A 25,934-nucleotide genomic window follows, 5' to 3' on the forward strand; every position below is an offset into this window, starting at 1 on the left:
CTGGCTTGTTTTCCTTGTAAAGCTTAGCCTGAGGCAGCAAATCTATTCTCCATTAAAAATGGGGTCCTAAGTTTGTTTGTGAAATCATGCAGTACTTTATACATACATCAGTGGACTGGTGGTCAAATCCTTAAACAGTTACCTATATTTTAATGAATCACAATCGTAAAGAAAGTTTTTCTGATAAAGTACTGCCTAAAGATGAGGAAAGGGATCCTCAGGTTAGAACGGAGTGCATTGCAATTTGGATGTGTAGGGTTTGTGTTCAAGATGGAAATCTTGCCATTGTCTCCAGTGCTTTTAGGAATACCTATGAGATTCTTAAGAGCAATTTGGTCAACGTTTATTTTTGTACGTTTTGGGTAGATTAGTGGTCTTACTTTCCTTTCCTCTTCTAACAATTCATCTTGGAAACTTCCTGCTAATTGACTTGCCTGTTGTCCTGTCTTACCTGTAATAAACACGTAATTCTGGCTCTGATCAAGTGCACTGTTCCTGAAGGTGGGATGGAATGAACTGGTGCTTTAAACCCCCTTGGCTGCTGCTCTTTTTGGTGACCAAACTAACATGAGATTGTTTTATTTTTGGAGTGGATACACTGTTCTGTGTCGTCTTCTGTGAAACTGGCAATGGATTAACTTCCTTTCCCACTGTTTTCTTATTCTGGAATGTTTATTAAAGCAGGTTAGATGCCTCTCCTACACAGATGGCCTCATTCAGTACTCTGCAACAGCAAATATAACTATGTGATTCAATCCAAACTGCATTAAAAACAAAACATATCACAAGCTGTTAAAGAAAGTGGAGAATGCTGGTAGATAATATGAGGCGTTTAATGCCAGCCACCTTACTCGGACTCCCAGAAAAGGCCATTAAAATGTTGCTCAGATGAGCATTATAGTTTGTCTGCATTTAAATTATTGCTCTAATACAGGGTGGTCTTTTGTTCGCCTTGGGTCTGTCTGAGCACAGACGTTTTTCCTCTTGCTTGGAAGCTTTTCCTAACATCTGCAGGATACTGTCAGGCAGACGGATTGGCCCTGGGTAGGCACGGACAGGACGCAGCATGGAAGGAAGCTCGAGGTCACCCTCAGGCACGAGCTGTCGCTGTCGTTCTTGGCAGGTGCTAAACCGTGCTGCTTTTAAAGGCCTGGGTCTTTCCTGAGGCACTGGTAGGCATGGGCTGGAACAGAGAGGGAAAAATTTCCTGAGCATTCATGTATACTATTTAAAGAAAAAGTTTTCCTAGCAGTTACAGTAGTTTTAGTGGGCTCCATGCTTAGTTGTATGGATCCATTGCTGCCCTTTTCTTTAGTTATGTTTATATGTGTTGCTGTAAAACGTGATAGTCAAAATGAATATTTAATGTCTTTATACCTGTGAGAGATGGGAAGTTAATGGCTACAATCTGTACTGATGCAAGCAGATGTTTATTTACAGCAAAGCTAGCGTTGATTTTACATGCTGCATAATGGTATGAACAGTATGGTTAAATATACTAGAAAAAGGAAATAGCAAGAGCTGTGTTTTGCAAATCCTTTAGAAAGAGATGATCTTAGAGTAATGAAGATTACTCGTGCACAAGAGGCTTTTTACAGGTCTGATCCCTGTGGCTAGAAGTGACTTTTTGGGCAGGTAATGGGGCATCGGGTCCAGCCAGTACTTACACGGAGCATGGAAAGTACTGGAAGGTTAAATGGCTCCGCCAAGGGAGGAGCTCATAAGAGAAGGTAATGTGGCTTGGAATGAGGTATGTTGTGTTAGTGCAGAGAAGTTCTTGTCCGTATATGAAGAAAACTTATTTTAGTTGGCTAGGACTTTGAATTAAAGCCTTCACAGAAGCTGTTAGAAAAGACCATTTACAAATATATTATGTGTTTGTTGACCTTTCTGACTGGTAGCAATAATCATCATGAGAGTCAAGTGTGATTAAGAAATAACGGCCTCTAATAAGGAGGTAGAGAAAATGGGTGCGAGAGCAGGTTTTTGCCTTGGTCACCTGGCATGAGTTTGTGTGACCGGGGGTCCCGGGGGGCTGCGGCTGGGCCCCTCACGCCCCTGGGCCTCTGCTCCTCAGCTTCCTCGCCTGTTGGGCCGGTGGTGTGTGAGCAGCTGCTGCCCGGTGGCCGTGAAGGCATCAGAAAGGTGACCGGGGACGTTTCAGATATTACCGGTGTGTTTTCTAGGGCACCAAGGGGTGCTTTTCCCAGGCAGGTTGAAATAATTCGACGGGCTGTTTGTCAGCCTGGTCACAGAGCAATGTAGATCTCAGAAAGGTACTTATTTGCTATTACTTAATTACAAAATGCTCATTAGAGTAGTAGCATGGTAATTACATAAGGGTCTAGTGATCAATAACAATGCTTTCAAAAAAAAACTCTAAAAATTTATGTCAGTTACATGAAGTTCCTCAGCAGCTTTGGATGCTTTTCGGACATTTTTTTGGTGCAAATTTTTGTCAAATTATTGATACAGGCTTCTCTGTTAGTTAACATTGAGTCTTTGGCTCAATGCTCTGGTAAGATCACTTGGTTTTTGGAGAGATTCACAATTGCAAATTTAAGTATGTGTAAGTTATAATCCGTATGGATTGTTTTTATGAATTCTTTCCCTCAGAAACTACTTTTATCCAGTCATAAGATTTAGAATCTTTCTTTACTGTTTTAGTGTATATATATGTATAAACTAAATTCACTGTCTATTGTTCAGTTCTGAATTTAACCTGGGATGTTAACATGCTCTACATTTTGATTCTAGCTTTGTAGCCGAATTTTATTGGCATTTTCTTTTTAGTTACTAGCATTAAAACACAAGTAATTGAGAGGACAAACAAAAAAATGTATTGATAAACAATTACATTTTAGAAATTACCTTTTGGAGAGTTCTAACAACTCAACATAAGTGACAAATTGTATTATACCAGAACATTTGACTGGAATTAAATGATGTTTGGATTTTATCTCTGCTGGTCACACATCTGATTTATATCATCTGTTCATCTGTAAAAGTTTCCGGTCCGTTGCTGTTTTCAGGTTGTTCTTACAATAAGTGATGGAAGCTTGCATATTTAAAAACAGTGTTTTAGGAAAATAATATTTTCAAGGAGTATTTTTTATATTCCAAAAATAATTCCAAGGACATTTTCCCCCCCTTTTTTTTTTTCCCCTCTCAGAACCTGCAGTGGAATCTAATCTTAAAATCAAACAACAAAATGATGTTACAGAAGATTTTTCTTTGTTTCAAAACAAAACAGGGCAAGTTAATTTTATTGGAAATCTTTTGATTGATATTTGTTGTTATCTTCTGAGAATCAGTAAGTTGCAGGAAGATAAAAATTTATGATATGCAGCCAAGTCTAAAGAGTGTTATCTAAATAAATCATTCTTGTTCATCTATTAATTCATTCATTTTGTACTGTAGGTTGAACTTCAGTTTCAGTTAAATCGCTTACCCCTCTGTGAAATGCATTATGCCTTGGACAGGATTAAGGACAACAGTATTTTGTTTCCAGATGTCAGCATGACTCCCACCATACCCTGGAGTCCCAACAGGTACAAGAATACAAACACTTTAATATCAAAGATCGTATGGTAATGCAGTATTGAATTTCTCATAACAGATGGCTGAAATCTGCCCTAGAACAGGAAATATGTCTTTCTCTTCATTAATGGTGAGGATGGTTCAGAGAAGGGAGAGAAACAGTTCTAAATAAAACAAGAAAACCGATCCTCCGAGGACTAGAATCTGTTGATTGTTTTTTTTTTTTTCCTGGAGGTTGAAATGTGATTTTAATAGGCATTGCAGTTGTATTGTAGCTGTAGAAAACAAAACTCCTATGATTATTTACTGTTCTGTTCTTCATTGAAAATATGCACTTTATAGAAATGTAAATACCAGTTACAAGGATTGTGCTGTGCAGGATCTTAAGCATGCAGATTTTTGTTTGCATGAGCAACCGTTAGTACTCTTTGAGTTTGATGCAATGACCCAAATTTGTACATACCACTGAAGGGGATGGCAAGAAAAGAAAAAAGAAAAAGGGAGGGGGGAAGGGTATGGAAATAAGGCATAGAAGAACCAACATTGCACTTGCAAGCAGTCCTGAGATTCTTTGTACATAGGTTTTATAGTTTCCTTTATGAAATATAAACCCGTACATTATATAAATACTTCTGAGAAAACTTAGAATGATGCAGTAATGCAGTGAAAATAGTTTGTCTCGAAGAGCAAACATAGGGAAGAGCAACATGAGGCTTTGTGGCTCAGGGAGTATGGTCAATATTCCTGGTGCATGGGGAAGGATAAAAAAGGCATGAAGTTTCTGTACTTAGATGGACACCAGGGAAGTGAGAGGTATGTGGAACTGATACAGCCTGTACAGCACGCGGGTAGTTGTGTTGTGTCTTGAAGGTGAGAATTAAACTGTGTGATTGCAGCACAGTGCAAAATGGGAGATAGCTCAAGAATGAAAAAGAAGGTGATCTGGCCAGAAACCTGAGACAGCTAGATAACGTAAGACAAAAATTACTGGAAAAAGTTCAGTTCCTCTTTGGAAGTGTAGGAGGAAAAGAAATGATGAAAGGGTGGGTGCAGTGTTCTGGGTGAGGATGATTGCTGCACGTATCAAAGCTTTGACAGTAAAGGCAGAAAGAAGGGTTTTGCACAGAGTTATACTACAGAGCTAATGGAGGACAATGACAATCTGTTCACTGACTTAATTAAGTTTTGGGTGAATCTTGCAAGGAAGTAGTACTTAGGAATAATTTGAAAGTAAGCAGTGATCTCAATAAAAATGAGGTAAGTCAAGTAAGCTAGAACTTTCTTTTCTGTTTTATGCCAGGATATTCATATTTACAGAAACTTGCATGGCAGTTGTAATTGATGTCAATTATTTGTATAATGGATTTATATTTTAATATACATATAAATTATGTATGTAATAGTTGTGTTTAAGTCAGTGTAATGAACGTGTTTTTTTCCATGCGGTGGCTTGGTTTGCCCTACCTTGGAATTCAGTAGCTCTGACTGATTCAGAACTGTATTTCCCTATGTTTTTCTTATATTTTTGTTTTACATCCCTATTACTTTTCAGTTTTTCTTAGATCCTCTTGCAAGCTTGTTGTTCATAGCTGTCTTAGAGTTGACTGAAGTCCTAAGCGTTCTCTTTATTTTACTCCCTGTTGGTAATGGAAGCTTTCCTGATCTGCAAGAATCATAGTGCTTGTACCAAAGCAGATCACATTACTGAAGTATGGCCATATGTGCAGCAGTGACAGGTGTTTTTTACTATGCATGTCTACTTTTAAATCTGTCACTGGGAATATTAAAAACTGTGTCTACAAATCTTTAACCTCTTACACTCATTGGAATTTTCTGAAATCATCCTTCTGTTAATGCTGGTATCACTAGCTGGTTGCAGCAAAAATCCTTTTTTTTAGACTGCTTTCCCATTAGAGGTATGTCTTAATGATCAGAAGAAATGTTTGTAATTAATTGGTAGCCACTATTTTTGTTTGTTTTTGAATTGCATCCTAGTTCATATTTACCAAGCTCTGAGTTTGTATAAATGTTGACTTTAAAAACGTTGACTGTATAAATACTGATGGGAATAAATGTAACTAATGTTACATTTTCTGTAGTAATAGTAGGAAAAACTTTCCTTTGTTATCAAGTGATTGTGCAGCATGTACTTTCTTCTAAAATGTGCACTATGCAAGGTAATTATTGTTAGATGAGATAGTGTAAATTGAGACATAGTTGGATTTCTTTTGAAAAAACTGATTTATTGCAAGTAGTATTAAGGTTTTGTGATAAAAGAATTTGATTATTTTGCTAGATTTGTTCTAATATGACTCAGAATGACAGAATCAATACATTAGCATATAGACTCTTCCTTGAAAGCCCTTGAGATCTTAACTCATTTCATTTCTCATTGACTGTGAGTATTCATAGCTTCTGATTTCAAACTCTTGTCTCCTTTTTGAACAGACAATGGGATGAGCAGTTGGACCCTCGACTAAATGCTAAGCAGAAAGAGGCTGTTCTGGCTATCACTACTCCACTTTCAATACAACTGCCTCCTGTTCTTATCATCGGTCCCTATGGGACAGGAAAAACATTCACTCTGGCTCAGGCAGTCAAGCACATACTCCAGCAACAGGATACTAGGTGAGATGGGGCACTAAACATAGAGCAATTCTTGATTAGCAAAGAAAATGACATTTTTTACTTAAATACAAGTGAAAGGTAGAAGTATAGAATTTTCACCCAGCTTAAAAACAAACAAAACCCCAGCCATCCGTCATTGTTTTGAATGATAATGTAATTTTGTAGTCTTAGCCTGTATTTTCAATTCAGAACAAAACTAGTTAAAAGTGATGATATCTAGAATGACTGTGATTTGCTTGACATGGAAAGTTGTACAGTATGCTAGACAATAAAAGCTGTTTCTTATTTTAAATCAAGTCTAGATTAATAATTGTGAAATAATTATTGAAAAACTGTTTGAACTTTAAATCTTTTCCTAACTAAAGGATTTGAGTTAAAGGGCTGAATCATACAAACTAGAGTAGGTCAGTGACTAGTTTCATTAAGAGAAATGTGCAGGAAGATGGCCACTGTTTCCTTTTTTTTGTATTCTACTGCTTTGAATTGTTTTCTGTTTCTTCATTGCTTTTTTGTTTGCACCATTTATTCCAGCAGGATTCTCATTTGCACCCATTCTAATAGTGCTGCTGATCTCTACATAAAGGATTATTTACATCCATATGTAGAAGCAGGCAATCCCCAGGCAAGACCTCTCAGGTATTTTTTTAAGGCTTATTATGTGTCTATAAAATACTATTCTTAAGAAAAGGTGTCTATAATAAATGGTTAAAGAGCTTTTAAAACATAAAAGCATATTGGCATTACCAACAGTGCTTTTAAAAACATAGACTAAAAGGAATGTGAAACATTATCAACATCATTTTGGGTCATTTGTTAAATATAAATAAAGACATCCTTTTTTAAGCTTTTATTATTCTATTGATAAATGTGTCTTTCCTAACGAGCAAACTTTTGATATGCTCCTCTAAAAGCTATTATGATAAAAATAAAAGGAAGTTTAAATGTATTTTAAATTCTAGAAGATTTTTACTCATGCTTACTACTTGGAAGCTTGAGCTTCCCACCTGGCTTTTTGAAGAAAAAAATCTGTTGACATAGGAGCTACATATTTAGAGAATCATGTGAAAGTAGTTTGGCCTCTTCTGATCAGTGAGTTTGAAGTAATTGTATGATTAAATAAATGTATTTGCCATGGTTATTTTTGGGGGGCTTAGTTAAGAAAGGAAATGAAGAAGAGGTGGAAACTTAAAGTGCAGTACGGGTAAAACATGCATAGAAGTATTTAGGGAGTATTTATTTATGGCCAGAAACCCACTCTTGGGAATATTTGCACAGATATCACAGTATATAAGACTGCTAACTTGGTATATATTTTTTAAAATTATGAGCATCATTTTCTCAATGTCAGTGCGTGACTATTATATTACTAAGAAAATGACTCTGTTTACTTGCTAGCAACTAAAAGCCATTCTGGACTTAAATTTTATGTAATGTCAGTAAAGCCACTGAAGTTATGTGAAAGGCCTAGATTTATGACAGGTGTAAATTCTCTTAGGTTTTCTGGCTTCAGTCGCCATGTGACAGACACTGAGGATCTGGCCAAAAAGAAAAGGCAGCTGACTTCTGAAAAGTTACCTTTAATTTGGTGTATTTTAACCCAAATTGTCTTAAGGGGCTTTGTAAAGCACTTTGTGATGAAAAGCATTATGGTGTCTTAATTTTGTAGTGGGGAAAAAATGTGTGTAATTTACACTTTCAGGATTATTGAACTGTGATTTAACAGAACAAGATGTTAAAGTTAAATGCAGTTTTATGGTGGTTGCCAAGCTTTTGCTACCTTCTTTCATGTGCTATATTCAACTATATAGTCTGGTCTCAGATGCGCTTATGAAAAACGTATGTAAAAGAAAAGCAATTTTTTCCCCACTAAGGTTAAATATATACATATATGCACACATTTGCCAAGAGTATTTCAGTGCATAATGCAAAAGCCACTGCAAGTTTTAAATATAACTGTCATAGTGTTTGTTATGAATCCTGCAGAAAGTGCTCCTATAGATTGTATGACGTTGTTCAACTAGTCATGATACCTTCATGGAAAGTTCTAGTTTTTGTAAATGGAGGTATCTCTGGAGTTGTATATATATTTATATATCCACTGGTGTGTGTGTTTGTAAATTATTTTAAAAATATTATGGGTACTTGGGAAGCATATGTTGTTTGAAAGCTGACTGCATGTCAACCTGATCTGGCAGGAGATAAGGGGTCAGTTTGTTTGAATTGAAAGCTAGAATTATGTTAGATTCCTTGCAGAAAATCACTTGTGGATCTGTTACCTTTATTATTGACTGTTGTCAAGATATATTTTCAAATTAAAATCATTACTGTTAGTTTAAACAGGGTGCCCTAAGCCTGTTTTTTTTTGCCCTAAGTGCTGTTTTTTTAAGGGAAACATAAAATGGAGCAGGAGCAGTAAAGTATCAAAGCAGGATGTGCTACTTGCAGTGTTTGTGTTTCCAAAGGGCTGAACAGTTTGCTTTAGGGTTTTTTATTTACTCTACAAGGGATGAGCTGGCTAAATAGTATCTTTGCTAAAAATGTTGCCACAGGTTAGTCCGGAGCACCATATTTATGTTCTTTTTAAAGAAGGAAAAGCTTAGATATTTAATATTGACTGGGTACTGAGAACTACGTAAATATTTCTGTGGTAAGACGCACACTAAATAAATCACCCTGTCAATGATGTGACATAAATATTTGAAGCTTGGAGTCTGGCGGGGGGGTTGTTTAAAAATCATGTTGTAAATTCGTACTTTTTTTTTTCCTAACAAAATAATTATCTCTGCCATTCAGAAAACATAAAGGCAAAATGAATACTGAGAATTTGTGTTGAGTTTAGGCTCTACACCCAAATAGAGTACTAATGAAGCCTGGAGACCAAATTCTTATAGTCCTAATACCCATAAACAAATTTGTACCTTGTGGAAAAAAAATGACACTGGTTATGATTAGATAATGCAGCTGTCTAAGGGACACTCTCCAAAACCTGCCTTTTACTTAAGACACTTGACATTGAAACATTTTTTTTTATACTTACGTAGATTAACGCAGAAGTGTTTCTGAAAGGGAAAGGACAAAAAAAAAAGCACTAACCTACAGTTAGGAGGAAAGAGCCTGCAATTAAGTGCTTCTGTTCAGTGCTACAACTCTTGATTTTAAGTGTGCAGAAGCAGGCACCTTAGAGGGTGAGTCAGAGCGGTAGAGGTAGTAATTGGCTTCTAATTTGTACACCCTTTTACTCTGTGGATGTGTTTGTCTCTCTCCATCAACTGTTAATCTTCGGGAGGTAGGCTCCTAAGGTAGGCACCGTAGTTAGATACTTCTGGTTACTCCTAAAAACTCCAGTGAAGACCTAGGAAGCAGAGAGCAGCAGTTTCTCTGTGTGGTTCTGGGCACACAGTGATTGAGGTATCTACTGTTTATTACTATTTATTATATATAAACTATAATTATTTATTACTATTATTTTACTTATATATTTCAAATTTAGTTGTATGCCATATACTGTTAAAAGGAAGGAGCTTGATATTGCTTTTGTCTGTATTTTATTGTCTTTATTCTTAACCATGTTACTGCTGATTATCAGCTTGGCAATATAGAATAGAATAGAAGCCAGTTCTGTTTAAGATATCTCAGCTGAAACCTCTCCAGTTCACTAGCAAGTTTTTTAAAATATCTTGGTCATAATGTACTTGTGTCAGTACTGCATGTAGCCTGGAACCAAGTAGCTTTAGTATGTGGCTGCTAGCTTCAGAAGATGTTAAGGGATTATCGCCTTTTCCCCAAATTATCCATAGTAAAGTTTCCACACTGAAAATAGAATTAATTTATCTTATCAAATGCTATATTTGTAAAATAAGTGCCTCTTTAAGCAATTACTTTTTTTCTTGAAGCTCTAGATTTTATCCTATCCTATCCTCAAAGGAGGATAGATTTTTTTTAAAAAAAAGTTATTTTTTCAGGTTGTAAGACAGGTTCTTCACTTGTGTTCTGCATCCCAAGGAATGTACTTGTACATCACAATGAGCCTCTCTGTGGAGGGGAATCAAAAGAAATGAAAGAGGAAATCAGATGCTTTTAAATTTTCTTTAGGGTTCTTGGGACTACTTGAATTTTTTTTTTTTTAACTTTCAATAGAGGCGTGAAATGAGACAGCTAGATCTCTTTCCTCTAAGCTTCTGTTTTTCTTTTGCTTGAGGGTTTTCAGGTGAGAAAGATTCGTACAAAGTCTGAGGAGCTGGGATTGGAGCTTGTCCAAGAAGAGTTCGTTAGAGCACAGCACAGCCTGAAGGGAGAATCCCGGCCTTTTTATCAAGAACTAGGAAGAGATTGTATTTTCCAGTTCAGAACAGGAAAAAAGAAGTTTTGGAGAACATAAATGTAGTCCCCATTCACTCTCTTCTCCAAGGAGAGAAGTAGGAGTCACTTCTGTAGGACAGGAGTGCAGATGAAACTTTGTTCTACCTCCATCTGAGGTTCTGACTCTAGACTCCCCTTTATTAAGTTTTTAGAAGTATATTAAAAGGGATTCAGGAGCAGTGCCAGCCTGAAACGTGATCAAACAAGGAAATACTGAGTCTTAATTACTGATAGAAATTTGCTACTTTTGCAAATAGTCTGTTGTACAAATAGTTAGTTTGATGGAAATTTATCAATAGAAGCAAAATGCAGAAGCGTAGGAAAAACTTAAGTTGGCTAACATTTAACAAAAATAGTTGGGCCAACTTCTGTTTTGGCATAATTGATGAAGAGTTGATGGAGACACATACGTGTTCTTTTTGTTTGTTTGTTTTAGATCATTGGCTAGAAATTGAAAACTTTTGTTGTAAATGTCCAGATTTAGAAATAAAGGGGGTATGAAATGCAGATTCTGTGTATGTTAATCCAGCGTTAGTAAGTACAGTGGATATATTCAGTGCTTTTGTTTGCAGGAGATTAAGTCCCTGATCTTATGACTTCTCTCTTTCAATGTGGTTCTCTATGTATTTGCCAGTGATTTCACTGCCTGTGGCTTGAATAAACCTAGCCTTCGGGGTTTTCATTTCTCCACAATTAAAATCTTGAGGTGAGGCACCTGATGTGAGAAAATACAGTCACATGTGAGTTACAGCTTGGCTTTGTTTTTGTAACTGCAGTTGTTGTACCTATAGCTGCATGTTAATAGATGTGTTGCAGGTGCTATATGGATAATTTGATTAGTACATGCCTGACTCTGCTGGCATTCAGGCCAAAGCAAAGTGCAAGTATTAAGATTAGAAGGTTGGACACTTGCTTGGTTAGAAAGTAAGGGTATATTGCAGGGTGAAATCTTTTGCATTGTATTGAACTGGTTTTAAAAAGAAGATATAATGGGTTTCTCTAGCTTTAAGAAAAAAACTAATCATGAAATTACAGGAGATGTTATTAGCACAAAGTGCACCTGAGAAGTCCCATGTTCAGTGTGGCTTACTTATATCACGACATTCTCCCAGTAGTCACATCTGTCAGGTGCTTTTATGCCAGTGGTGCATAATAGCTCTGGGATACCTTTTTGATCTCACATCAAAATAAAATAAATTAATGGGTAAGCAACAATGCAGTTTGAAATGCTGTCACCCAATCTGTGAGTCACACGTAGTTGAATTTGTGTAATGAAAGACAGTGCATGGTATAATAATGTCTAATAACCATAATATTTTGCATTTCAATAGCACCTTTCATCCAAGAATCTCAAAGTGCTTTACAAACATAAACTCACAATAAACTCATTAATCCTCACAGTACTCCTGTGAGATGGTAGGTAAGTATAATCCTCAGTTAAGATTGAGAAACTGAATCATGTAAAAGTTGACTGAATGGCTGGGATAAATAGAACAGGGTTATTTTGCTCCTGCTACCTTGTTCTAGCAATTAGGCTCTGACCATATGTTTTTACATTGATGTAATACCAGTTTATCAAATAAAGCTTATCAGTCTGGCTGATAAGAAATAAATACGTTGATCCCGTTAGAAGGTTCTTGGTCCTGGAATGACAGAGGAGTGTATCAATTGCTCCTGCACTGAACCCAGGCTTAACTGATGCCATTTGATCACCAAGTGTCAGTTTTGGTTGGTTGTGTTGCCGTTCAGATTACTGCAGTGCATTTGCACCTCTTTACATTTCATTTTATGTGTACTGTCCAAAATGGACACTGTTACCTGTATTTTCACAAAACAAATTTATTATAACGCTAATAATTGTTTCACTTCTGTTATATGGAACTGAGCTGTAGTTTTCAAACTTGAGTAGATGTATGGTATCCAAAGTCCAGCCATTGCAATCATGTTTTGCACTTAGGTGCATAATTTCACTTTTCCCAATACTTTATTAATGATTCGGGATTTGTAATATGGGTGCAGGAGAAATCTAATCAGAAGGAAATGAATAATGAATAGATAAACAGCATTGAATCCCATATTCAGAATTTAAATTATTTGAAACTGTTTCATCTTAATTTGCTTTGGAAATAAGTTAAAATAACTTTAATTCTAAATAAGAATGTACCATGGTTTCCTGTAACTTAAAGATTCCACTTGAGAGTTGCAGTTCTTACTTGATACAGATTATATTTTTGAGGAACACCACGTAGAGAAGGCTTTTGACATCTTCATCCAGATCCTCAGGTGGTGACCCCTGTGGAGTTAGTTGCTTGTGCTCTATCTTCTGGGGTGTAGTCTTTGTGTCTTCCCTGTTACTCTTCTATTTAGCTAGACTGGCTGTAACTTTTCATCATTTAAGAATAATTCATCGTTGATCTCATGATCTGGTGATTAAAATGATTTTAAAAGTCAAGGAAAGATGTTTGATGTCCAGTGCTCTGCTGACAATGTCCTGATATTTTAGACCAAGAAAGCTTTTCTCCTTGGCACCGTTTTCTCATTCTTTTATAAAGCATATCAGAATTAAGGCCCTTTGTGATAAAACAATGAATTTAGATCCTGTTTGTTTCTTAGAACTTTGAAGACGTATGGTATACGTGAAAGGGAGTGGATGATTTTATTAATGCCTTTTCAGAAAAGAAGACATTAATATGCCTTAATGGTCCTATGGATGTAATTGATGAAACGTGCAGACCACTGCATCTCTGTCACGTCCAAGACTATTGGCTATTATTATATTTTAGTTAAGGAAATATTTTTTTTTAAATGAATTTACTCACAGATAAAAATGATACTAGTATGAAGGTCACAGTACTCAAATATATGAAGAATTTAGAGATTTCTATATGTGAATTAATCCCTGATAGCTATTCGTATATGTAGTATTGCACTGCAGCAAAAAAAAAAAAAAAATGGGAAGAGAATCGAAGATATTTTAGCATGTAATTTTGCATAGTAGTGACGTTTTGCTTCCCAAAGACTCTTATTTACCAGAAAACAGAATACTAGCATTTGAAATAATTAGGCTGTCACTGTGTTCCAACTGTACAGAAAATAAGCCCCCTTTTTATTTTCTAGGGTATATTTCAGAAATCGCTGGGTAAAGACTGTCCACCCAGTTGTGCATCAGTACTGTTTGATTTCAAGCACACATTCCACCTTTCAGATGCCACAGAAAGAAGATATTCTTAAGCAACGAGTAGTAGTTGTTACGTTAAATACATCACAGTATCTGTGTCAACTGGATCTTGAACCAGGTATGATAATTTCTAAATAAGTATCTATAAGGTGCTTTGGGAAGCATCCTTGTTTTTCCAGTGTCAGTAGCAACTGTTCTTTCTGTTCCTTACCCAATTTTTTAAACTGTTCAGAAATAAAGTAAAAAAATTGCCATCTTAAAATGTTTTTTTCTTTCTTTTTTAATGAATAAATGTCTATTACAAAGCTATAAAATTGCTGGCATTCAAATGCTCCTTTTTCTTATTACTAAAGAAGCAGTATTATGTATGATCTGGTGTTTCTGAGATCCGAGAGGGAAAATTCTATTTGAGATTCTGACTTTGAATAGTGTGCTCATTAAGTTCTTTACTCAGTGGAGCATGTAAGCATAAATACAGACGCAGAGCTTTTTTCTTGTTTTATGGATTGTTTAGCTTTGCAAACAATTCCCACACATACAAACTCATGCTATGTTAACATGATACATGCCAGTTGTTTTCTAAACTGAAATATCGTAGACTGATTTACTGGGACAGAGGCTGCTTTGGATTTATTGTTTACTTTATCTCCAAATGAAATCCATCTGGTTTTTGGAGAATGTGGAATTTCTTTACAAAAGCTATTAAAGTTAGCTTTTTACGGTTACATTTAGTCATTTATTGCGACACAGAAAACTAATATAGAATTTAGGGTACATATTTTCAGGTCTTTAAATGGGAGTAACTGCTTTGACAATAAGCTGTGTACAGTCATGTCATGGTAATGTGTGCGCAGCTGTATGAAACTCATGTTTTCCAAAGAAAATTGCTTCATTTTTATGTATGCAATCTTACTTAGGTGGTACGCTAAATCTTCTAAAACAATGTTTTAAACCTTAGTATATAAGAGTATACAAAAATATTTATCTCCTGTATCTATCCAGAATTTACCTTTCATAAAATCTAATCTTCCTGTGGCCCAGATTTTTTCATGTGCATGTTAACCAGTGCATAGATTCAACTCCCCACCTTTTGGTCCAACATTATCATAAGATTGAATTCAAATTTTTCTTAACTTGGGTTCCTTTCTCCTCCCACCCTCTACATTCTGTAAAGCCCATTCTCAGCAAAATGTTTAGGTATGTGTGCAATTTCAATGAGAATTTTAGTATGTATAAAGTAATTTAATAATGCTAATGTACATGAGGAAAATCATGTTTATGGTCTTTGTCCAAACTTCTTCAAGACTCATGCTAATGAAAAGTTTTTCAGATATGAGAAACCTTCTGAGGGATGTTTGTCGAGAGATGTTTTCTCTTTGCATAAAGAGAGCTCAGATAAAACACTTGTGTTAATTTTGGGTATATTGGGAGAAAGAGGCAGATCTGTGGACTACTGCTAATGTCACTGACAATCAGTTGTTGACCACCATTGGCCATCTGATGGGTCTGAAAATTGTGTAGTTCTCAGTAATTACTAGAAATTCATTTGTGTAAGCCATACTGATTTTTTTTCTGGTTTTTGTTGCTATCAGAATGTAGAACTCTTAGTCCAATTTCTTGTATTATTATCACTGTTTATTTTATCATATCTCAAGTTTCATTTATTTGCTGATATCTGTTTTACAGGTTTTTTTACACACATTCTGTTAGATGAAGCTGCACAGGCTATGGAGTGTGAAACTATTATGCCTCTAGCATTAGCTAATAAAAACACAAGAATCGTCTTGGCTGGAGACCATATGCAGGTAAGAGTTACAGATTTTCTTTAATATAAAGTGTATGTGTGTGTATATGTGTGTATATATATATATATATAGTGTGTGTGTGTATAATATATATATATGGACATTTATCTGCTCCAAATGACCGTGGTATGTGAATATCTCTAAAGTAGACTTAGAGTATTTCTGTAAAGTGAGAATATATTGTTACTTCCATTTTACAAGATCAGAATTAAGGCACAAAGACAGTGAAATGAATTGTGCAAGGCTATATAGGAAATCTGTGATAGAACAGACTTGGACCCAGTCAACCACTGAACTATATGCAAGTAAAACTTAATCATGAAGGGGGAGGTGCATAAAATGTACCAGCCATATAAGAGACAGGGAAGTCAAGAAAAATTCAAGGGTTGTTATTTGCATAAGATACGGTGATATTTATACAGTCAGTGTAGGAATTTCTTTATGACTAGGAGTCCATGTTGATTTTTGAAAGAACTGAAGAATATGGGCAGTGTATTGTGGTTTAGACAACTTTTTTTTTTTTTTTTTTTTTAATATTGGAAACATCATAATCTGTTAAGGACTTGAACTAGTAAAAAGTGGCAAGCTGAAGCTGACCAGTGCCTTTATTTATTGTGATGTGCGTAGGAATTGTTTGGTTTAAAGAGTTTACAAGAGTTTAAAATACTCATTATGCATGCCATTTTGCAGTGTGCAGGCCTGGGAAAGAATGCCTAGAAAAGTCATCCTTACTTGTTTTGTTGATTTAGGCCAGGTCTGTTTGTTTTTATATTTGCCTTTAATTCTCTTGACAGTTCTCAATGGCAATGAAGTGGATGTTTGCATTGCTATAAGTAATTAACTTAGAGTAGATTTCCCACCTACCACTATCACCTCTATCATACATACGGTTCTTCAGGTCCTGCCAGTGATGTCTGTCTTTTCCTTTCCTGTTTTGATTCTTTTGCTGCCATTACATTGAGTTTGCACATCCTGCTGCTGGATCATTTAAAGTAATGATAATAGTAATCCCAAGGACTCACATAGCACTTTTTAAATACATATCTCAATAGTGCTTTTTAAGAAGTTGGAATCCTTACTGCTTTAGGCTAGAGCTCACGAGTCCCAGCTGGATGGCTAGAGTTAACTCTGGCCTGTGTGTCTCAGCCTATGAGTGTAAAGAGCAGTTTTATAGGACAAGTTCGCATGGAAGTTATTCTGTGAGGCATTTAAATTTCTAAAGCTGACATCTGAGAATTTAAAAAAAAAAAAAAAAAAAAAGTAAAGCTCAAACTCAGATTCTGAATAATATGCGTTCAGAAAAACAATGGATTGGCTTAATTTCCAAGTTTTTGAATTTTGATTAAAAGTTGTTTTTTGATCATCCTTGTTTTGGATTTTCCTGCTGTAATAGATGGTGTTTTTGTTGTAAAACAAGCCCAGTAGTAGTTCAGTGGATTAGTAACTGGGCCACCTTAGTTTATGAACTGTTCTGTGGATGGTAGGGGTTTTTTTGGTCATACAGATCTCTGCTTTGAGTTATTCATCTTTGCAAGCCACAAAGAAAAAAAACCTTAGATACAAGGGTTCTTCTCTCCTTTTACCTAGTTATTGAATGCCTTATTGTTCCTGTAAGAGCATGCTGGTCTTTTGTCACTTTTACAGTAGGAATAGGCATTTCTATGGAGCAGTTACAAGATGCTTAGCCATGGCATATGTCTTCTAACTATGAATGTACAGTTATAGTAAGGTTTTATTTTTGTTTTGATGCAAAATACTTGTCTCGGGAGTCTGAAATTCTAAGTCCATGTATTTAGTTACATTTTCTTTGTATGTGTGTGTCTGTTACAGCTCAGTCCTTTTGTCTACAGTGAATTTGCCAGGGAAAGAAACCTGCATGTTTCATTGCTTGATCGGCTCTATGAGCACTACCCTGCAGAATTTCCATGCAGGATCTTGCTGTGTGAGAACTATCGCTCCCATGAAGCTATCATCAAGTAGGTGTGAACTTTTTCACTGTATCATGCTTTGACTGGTGTGAGTGAACAAAACTTTCCCTCTGTGCCGTGCACAGCTGAATGAAGCATTACAAATTTCTGTAATGAAATCTTAGTTGTTTCAAAGTTAATTAGAGTAATTCCTTGTTACTAGGTTGAAATTCAGACAGCAGAGATTCATTTAGATACCTTGTGTTACAGAGTCCCTCATTCAGGGAGGGATGCTTTGGCTGCAAGGCAAAGAAGAGCTAACTTTTCCTTTTTAACCATTATACTGTATTTGGTAGAGTCTTTGAACTGTCAGAATTTTAGAATTACTGGGGTGGATTACCTTGGAATAGTAAGCTATGTACACTATAAGGAACATACAGATATACAACTATGAACAGAAAAAAATAGGTCAAAATTTGGGTATGTTTTTTTCTTATTGTCTTTTGCTTGTTACTTCTTTCAGGACACATTAATCAGTGGCTTTGCATTTTTATGCTACGATAAACTAATGGCTGCTAGTGTAATGAGCTCATCCATGAGCTGTGCTAGAAAGAATAAGTGCAATCATGGGGAAAAATGCTGAAGTTTAAATCCTGAATCAAATATGTACTGAGGGATATTGTGTTGGTATCCAGTCATACTAATTAGGTTATCATTGTGTTCAAAGCAAAGGCAGAAATATTTAAGTGCACTGGGGATTCAAAAATGGTAATACAAAATATTTTGTTACACAGCTTGATCTCTCTTCATTTTATTTCTTATACATTCTAGACTTCCTCTAAGTTTCTAGAAATTTTAAGTTATAAATGAGAGGGAATCTGAAAGGGAAAGGATTGTTTCAGCTTTTTGTTAGAGATAATTTCCATGAACTTGACTCAGAAACTTCAACACTTGAGGTTCAGACAGTGTGTTCCTGATTGTGCTCCATACACATAAAATCTTTAGTAATAAGTTCAGCAAGTCTTAATAGATGTAAGGAGGCTCATTGTCCAGCCCACCCATGGAAGACCAGACCCTGGCAACAAGTGCCCCTTATGCGATGTTTTGTCACCAGAAATTGAGTGTGAAACATTAGCGAGAATGTTAGTAACTTTGTCAAGCTTCAGATTAGAAGAAAATACTGCCTTTAGAAAAGCATATTTTTAATGCCTTCTGTTCTGTCTGTAGTATGGGTATACCAGTTCAGAGAATTTGCTTGGAGATGCTAAATAGTAATCAGTGGTTTTCCTTATGAAGTATTTCGTGATTGCATATTTTACCAGTGAAATTTGAGTATTTTAGCAGTGAGCTCATATGTAGACTCCACATTTTATTCTGTTTTGCCTTGCTACAGTTACACATCTGAACTTTTCTATGAAGGCAAATTGATGGCAAGTGGAAAGCAGCCAGCACACAAAGATTTCTACCCTTTAACTTTCTTCACAGCACGTGGAGAAGATGTGCAGGAAAAAAATAGTACAGCTTTTTACAATAATGCAGAGGTAACTCTTCTTTGGTTTAATTCATGATTGTTTTCTTAAAGCCCCCTTACCCCAAAATTTCTTGGTTTACGCTCAGTGTGGGTGGAAGGCATAAATTGTTGTCTAATGGGAGAGAGAAACATGAAGTTTGCTAAACATGGAGTAGTGAACGTTGCAATTGTAGTAAACATTTCCACTAATTTATCTTCTTTTTCTCTTTGCAAATTGCAAGCTGCTTACAGTTCTCTTAGGCTCATTCTTCAGGATGTCTTTCCTGATAATTTTTGTGACAGTCTGATGGATGTATCTTAGCAACTGAGAGTAACTGCAATTTGAAGTAAAACTTAAATTTCTTCTACTGTTGTAGAAATGTTCCCACTCAGATAAGAGTTCTCTGCAGTAACATTTCATATTTGCTTGAATATGTTTAGGATTGGTGTCTAATTGATCATGTGCAGATGAGATTTTTTTTTGTGAGAATTTATTCTCAAAATGTTTATTTCACACTTACAGGTATTCTTCAAAAACTATTTTTTATCATTCCTTCCTCTGAGGTTAAAAAATAAAAAAAAAAGACACATAGGTGCATTTCAGCCTCCAATGACTCCTGGACACATCACTGAAGGCATCTGACTGCTTTCATCAGTGTACTTGTACTGCTTTGCCATTTAAAAAAAAAAAAAAGTTGGAAAAAATGCTTTAAATATCTTCAGTGGCCCAGTAACTGTCTGAAAATTGTGAGTCATTAATAGCTACAGGCAGAAAAGAAGGACAACAGCTGCTTAATCACCAATATAAACTGAAATTCAGATGATGAGGGAGATTTTTTCTGTCTGGCCTTTAATCGAAACTTGTATCGGGGCATTTTGTAGTTCATTGGTGCATATATTAACTATCAGTCAGGAAAATAAACTTTTCTTTTTGGTATTAACTCTAAAATGTATCTCTATGGTGTTAATTCAAACCAAAGCTATACTCTGTCTCAAAAGCTTACTGAAATATTGGCAGAAGATCCTTTTATTTGTGCTATGCTTTTTACAGGTCTTGAAGTTTATTCTAATATACTTTGTTAGCAGAATTAGCTTTTAAATATGAGAATTTATATTGTGCAAAGCTATATTCAGGACTTGCTCAAAACCTGCCAGATGTTTTCACTGTATTCTGAAAACCTGAAATATAACAATAAACTATTTGTTATTTTTTTAGGATTAATAAGTCTTTTCACTTTATTCATTTCCTCATGATTTTTTTAAAGAATTCTAAATCTTTCAGTAATCTGTCCCAGTTTAGATTTGCTTTTTAAAAATACATACTTAAATGAGAATGTCATATAGTCAGATGTTAGATTGTAAGAAGTCAGCATGAAACAACAGATTTTCAGTAGTTAAGAAATAGTATGCTTTATGAATATCATTTGTCTATACCCATTATGATTTATATGGTTTTTCATATTCCAGAAATATCTGTGAAAGCCCCTAGAATTCACACTTATCAAGTTGAAGAAGAAAAAATATAAAAGCTAAGAGCAATAAATTTAGTTTTAACACTCCATTCTCACAGATAAAGATAACTGATTGGATAGAGAAGAGAAGAAATTTAAGAATACGTAAAGCTCTTGTAGGAAAGACTGCTTAGCTACTATTAGGAGAGTGAGCTTGCATTTGTGATGCTGAAGGAAAACTGCGTTCGTCAGTTATCGTACCTTAAGTAGGTAAATAAATACTGAATGGCACTGAATGTTTATTGAATGATAAATTGACATTTATTGAATGACATTGAATGTAAATATCTTAATAATAATAATAATAAATCCTCCAAAATTAAAAAAAAAAATCTTCCAAAGTTAAACCAACCAACCAAACAGAAGTCACTATGCCTGGCACATTTTGGCAGGAGGTTACTTTGAGCCTGTCTCCTCATAGGAGGCGTTTTTTCAAATTTTATTGTTCGTTAGTCTTTTCAGGTAGCACACTTAATTCTGTCTCATTGAGATGAAGTAGCAGTTGATGAATAATCTGAAACTCCTGATTGTATCCTTTGGAATGGGAAGTGAATGTGCTCTGGTATACATGGTCTTTTTTCTTGAATTTTCAAACTGAAATATGACATATGTAAAATCCAGAGTAAAAATTAAATGATCCCCATCTAGACAGTATACTTACTTATAGAAATGAGGTAAATATGATCAGAAAGGTTCTACAGCACTTGACATTTTAGTAAAATCATAAGTATGAAAATTAAGGTTATTAATATCATTTCCCAGTTTGTACTTTAAAGCTGACATTTTTGTGGGCAAAATTTTAGTTCAAGGTTAAAAAAGGTAGTGCATAGTAAATACTTTAAATGCATTGTTTTAATACATAACATTTTAAAGTATCAGTATAGAACACAATAGTATTATTGCTTGTTCAGTAAGGCTGTGTGATGCTGTGTGATTTAAATGTCTTAGGGCTTTAAAATTCAAATTCTCTTTCCATATCAAAGAATGATCTTCATTCAAGCATTCTTTTAAGGATTCTGACTTTCTTTTAAGGTGTTTGAAGTAGTAGAGCGTGTTGAGGAATTAAGAAGAAAATGGCCTGTTGCCTGGGGCAAATTGGATGATGGCAGTATAGGTGTCGTAACACCTTATGCTGATCAAGTGTTCAGAATTCGTGCTGAACTTCGGAAAAAAAGGCTGTCTGATGTCAGTGTAGAGAGAGTGCTAAACGTTCAGGGTAAGTAATACTTATATGTCTCAAAGATATGCTAAGGAAGTTTAAAATCTGACTGTTGAAGTTAAATAAGATGTACTAAAATCTTAAAGGGATCTGAACAAAGGGAGACCTGTGATACAGCCCATGAAACTGATTTGAGTCAGAATGAAGAGAGTCATGAGTCAGAATGAAACTGGCAAGTTTGCTGATTAGCTGTTATTCCAACATAGAATAGCAAAATAATAAAGTCATGGATATATATATACTCAAAAATAAGTTCAAGCGTATTTTAAGAATAAATTGATTTATTGAAAACTGTGAAAACTGATGTATTCTCCTTGTAAGGAGGAGAACAGAGTTCCAGATTAAAATGTAGCAAGACTTTACCCTCAATGTTTTACTGATTTTCTGTTTATAGAATAGAATGTAAAAAGGGGTCCACAAACTTAGGGGTTTGTCCCTGGGATCACTTTGATAACATAAGAATTTTGTGTAGGCATAGCCTGTTGCTAGGTTGCACTTTTAGTCAGTAATAAACAAAGGAAGATAAGTAACTGAGTGACGGTGAGTGGTGTGATCTGTTTTTTTTTTTTTTCATGATAGTTACATACGTCATATATAAGCCATATATTTGAGAGAATTGCTCAATATGAAACGAGATATGTCCAGAGCAATTTTTTCCTTTAAGATAGAATAAATTAATGCAAGATTTGTTGTTGGCTGAATGGAAACACTGTAAAGATGATTAGAATTTCAGAAAGTTCTGGAGTGATTAGTATTGAGATGAAAAATAATTTTTTTATAGAGGAAATATTCTTGTAATAGAAAATGCTATTTATAGTGCATCTTTTAAAAAATTTAAATCTTATTCTTGCATAAAGCTCTTCATGTGAAGGGTAGCTATCAATTCTTCAGAATATATAGGTGTGAAATCTGGCTGGCAAGTGCAGTGGTCTGATTGTGTTACTAACAGAAATAGCTAAAATTATCTCAGACACTTATTTTTTGTTTCATTTTAGGAAAACAGTTTAGAGTGTTGTTTCTCAGCACAGTACGAACGCGGCATACGTGCAAACATAAGCAAACACCAATTAAAAGGAAAGAGCAGTTACTGGAGGATTCAACAGAAGACTTGGATTATGGTTTTCTGTCTAATTACAAACTTCTCAACACTGCCATTACAAGAGCACAATCCTTGGTAGCTGTGGTGGGAGATCCTATTGCTTTATGTTCTATCGGGAGATGCAGGTACTTTATAAATGTTCTTTACTTAATCAGAACTACGAATGCTAGAAAATATTTGTATGACTGATGGATTTAAAAAACAATGGATGTTCTTTTAGCTGCCATATAAGACATGATATATTTAAATCCTTAAAATAACCATATAATAAATTTGAAGTTCCCCACATTTATATCCACAGAGATGCCACAAAGATGGCAAAGCATTAATTGTATACCCACCTCTTGCAAAGGCTTGAGCCTGAAGCATGATTTCAGCCTGTCCAAAGTACGCTGCTGAAGCTTAAGCTCAGACTGAGCAGGCAACTGTAACCTCGTGTAGAGTGAGCAGTGTCAGCCTGTGCTGCAGTAACTCCTGAGATGCCATCTACCAAGTATCTTCTGGAGCTGAAGTATACAGCTGTGCAAGGGCTGCTCTGATTAGTACATCTAGAGGCAAGAGAAGAGATTTTTTTTTTCTTTTTTAAACAACGCTAGTGAAGAAGATGGCTACAGATCAGAGGCAGAGCATTTTAATATCTTCTAAGGGTGGACAAATCTGTCTTCTACTTACTTTGTTCTGTTTTTACCTTCTCATCCAGAGTCAGTATTATCATGGGTAACAACCTATGGAGAAAGAGTGGTCTACCAGCTGGTCATTGTCTTTTATGTATTTACAGTTCTAATCTTTACTTGGCATTAACAATTGAAGATGCTTCACTTTAATTTTCTTTTTTCAGTATACTTGTAACAAATAAAAGTAATATAATTTCAAGTTCAAAAAAAGTTCTGATGTAATTTAGGATTTTTAAGTTGAACGTTACAACAGTCATGAAGGTAGAAGAACGAGAAAAATTGTTTGTGTTTTTATATGTCTTTGTGACACTAGGAAAAAACTGAACAAGGTTTGAGTGAATTTACTTTTTATAGACCTAAATGAAGAAATGTGCAAAATGCTAAGAGATGTAAGCAGCGATGTTAAGGATACCAAGTTCTTGTTCTTCAAACGTTTCTTTTTCAGTGGAAGACCTGATATGCTAAGATGATCAGAGATAAGCCCTGAGGCTTTTTTCTGGAAGAAAGGAAGCAGTGCACTGACTGCATTAGTATAATAAAACTAAAAATATGTATTAGTCAGTTGTTACATATACATTGTATTCTATTTTCCTGAGCAGTATTCTTCTACTGTATTGAACGTGGATGTGGTTTTCAAAGATTAGAACTGAAAAGCCCAAGTGAAACCTAAACCTTTGTTTACTGCATTTAAGAAATATAACCTGAATTTAACTACTTATCTGCTGGGGGCATGTGAAAAGTAACTGAAAAGTAACAGTTGTAGTTTTATTTTGGTTTTCCCTTTCAGACGTGATGTAGTTTAACTGATCAGGAAGATCTCTGTGTTCCTGAGCACTTAACCCACAAATGACAAGTGTCTGTTAGTCTGCTTGGTGCAGGCTCCAGTTCACTGACCTGCACTGCAGAGATGCATGATTCCTCTCTGGAGGTTGCTGTGATGTGCTGACTGAGATTGCTGTTATTACTTCTTCCTAACTTGCCCTTAGTTGATAAATTTTACTTCCTTTTCCCACAGTCAAAATGCACAATGTTACCTAAGTCAGGTGGCTAGTTAATCCATAGTTAACACCTAGGACCGGTATTGGTTCTGTAACTACCTAAGTACAGCTTTTGTGGGGGAATAGGAATTTCCTTTAAACTTTCTAAATCCCAGGGGAGATGATGATCTCTTGGATTTTCACACAGGTCTGGCTGCTGAGGTTTAAGTTAGATAGTGAAAAGGAACCCAGCTTTCAAATACAGGAGCTCGGCAGTTTCTCTGCATATGACCCTTTCAAAATATCTCTGTGCAAAAGCCTGTTAAAATACAAGAATAGTAAAATGGAACATACGAGTATAACAGGTTACCTGTTACCTAAGTGACAGTGTTGGCAGTTAGGGATTGTGTTTGCCATTCTAAGACCAGCAGCTGTTTATATATGTATATGTTCAGAATTATAGAACAAAAAAGATAATTAAGAAACAAAAAGGACTGGAGCTTTATTAGGATGTATCTCAAGCTTTGCTTTCAATACACCATTGTCTTGTATCAATGAATAATTGAACATTCAGTCTTTGAAAATAGTGCTGGAGGGGCTCAGGCACACTGCGGGAAAGATGGTTCTTTTTTCGTACAACGGGAGTATAGAAGTCTGAAAGAAGTGACATTTCGTTAGGAAAAACAGACCTCAAAAAAGTTTAGAGAGTACTTGAATTTTATAAATATTCTAATACCTGTCAAAATGAGTCAAGACGCTGTAAGGATAGTTGTAGAGAGCTTTGTGAAGTATGCCCAGGGTAATCATTACATTTCTGTGTGTTACAATCAGACAAGACAGGGCTGTTTTGGCAGACACTCCCTTTAAACTCAAGAGCACACTGGAAGACGGAGACAGCAGTATTTTATTCTCTGTTCTTACACCCCAGTACAAGTGTTCCATGTGTAGAGAGACTGCTTGGAGCATTTTAAGCAAAAATGTATGGGTCTCAGTGGATTTGTGGTACTTGGCAGTGGGTTTGGTGACTGAATTGATTAATCAGAGGGAGTTCCATCATTAAAGCATCCCAGTGAATTATTTCATTTTGGTTTTTAATCTTCGCTCAAAATGTTGCAAGATATATTTGCCTTAAAGTGAAATTAAGAAAAGGAGCCATCTTGCACCTAAATTAGAATATTCTTTCAAGAAAGGCATCTATCCTTTTCCACAAAAGGCAGCTACTCAGCAAAGCATGACACAGCTATTATAATTAGTATGCAGCAGTCTCTCATTTTATAGGTTCAGGGAGACAACATTGAAGTAAGCTTGCTTATTGGCCAGACCTTATTATTAAAGGATGAACTACAATGAGGAACAAAATATTTAACTTAAACCAAACCGAGATCAAACTAAAACAAACAACCAAACAACATAACCCCCTTCATCTAGGTAGGATGATGTGGTACCTATAAAAATGAGCCTTCCTGTTCTCTGTATGGCTCTGTGAAGGTATCCTGGGACAAACGCTGTTGTTACTATCTTAGTTTC

General features: G+C 35.5%; 1 protein-coding gene across 8 annotated transcripts in view; it reads left to right on the forward strand.

Annotated features, from left to right (window-relative positions):
* Positions 1-25,934, forward strand: part of HELZ (helicase with zinc finger) — an 82,930-nt gene that overhangs the window by 38,540 nt on the left and 18,456 nt on the right. For 6 of the 8 annotated variants that reach the window (XM_083805313.1, XM_083805309.1, XM_083805312.1 and 3 more), the window contains 9 exons: positions 3,421-3,551; positions 5,989-6,168; positions 6,700-6,804; positions 13,645-13,823; positions 15,392-15,510; positions 17,341-17,486; positions 18,811-18,958; positions 21,471-21,654; positions 22,653-22,881. In XM_083805313.1, the coding sequence (XP_083661439.1) occupies positions 3,421-3,551; positions 5,989-6,168; positions 6,700-6,804; positions 13,645-13,823; positions 15,392-15,510; positions 17,341-17,486; positions 18,811-18,958; positions 21,471-21,654; positions 22,653-22,881 (1,421 nt within the window). The remainder of the gene's footprint in view (positions 1-3,420; positions 3,552-5,988; positions 6,169-6,699; positions 6,805-13,644; positions 13,824-15,391; positions 15,511-17,340; positions 17,487-18,810; positions 18,959-21,470; positions 21,655-22,652; positions 22,882-25,934) is intronic. The other 2 variants (XM_083805314.1, XM_083805311.1) reach the window with 1 other exon arrangement.

This window comes from Anser anser, assembly GCF_964211835.1.
Source record: "Anser anser genome assembly, chromosome: 19".
NCBI lineage: Eukaryota > Metazoa > Chordata > Aves > Anseriformes > Anatidae > Anser > Anser anser.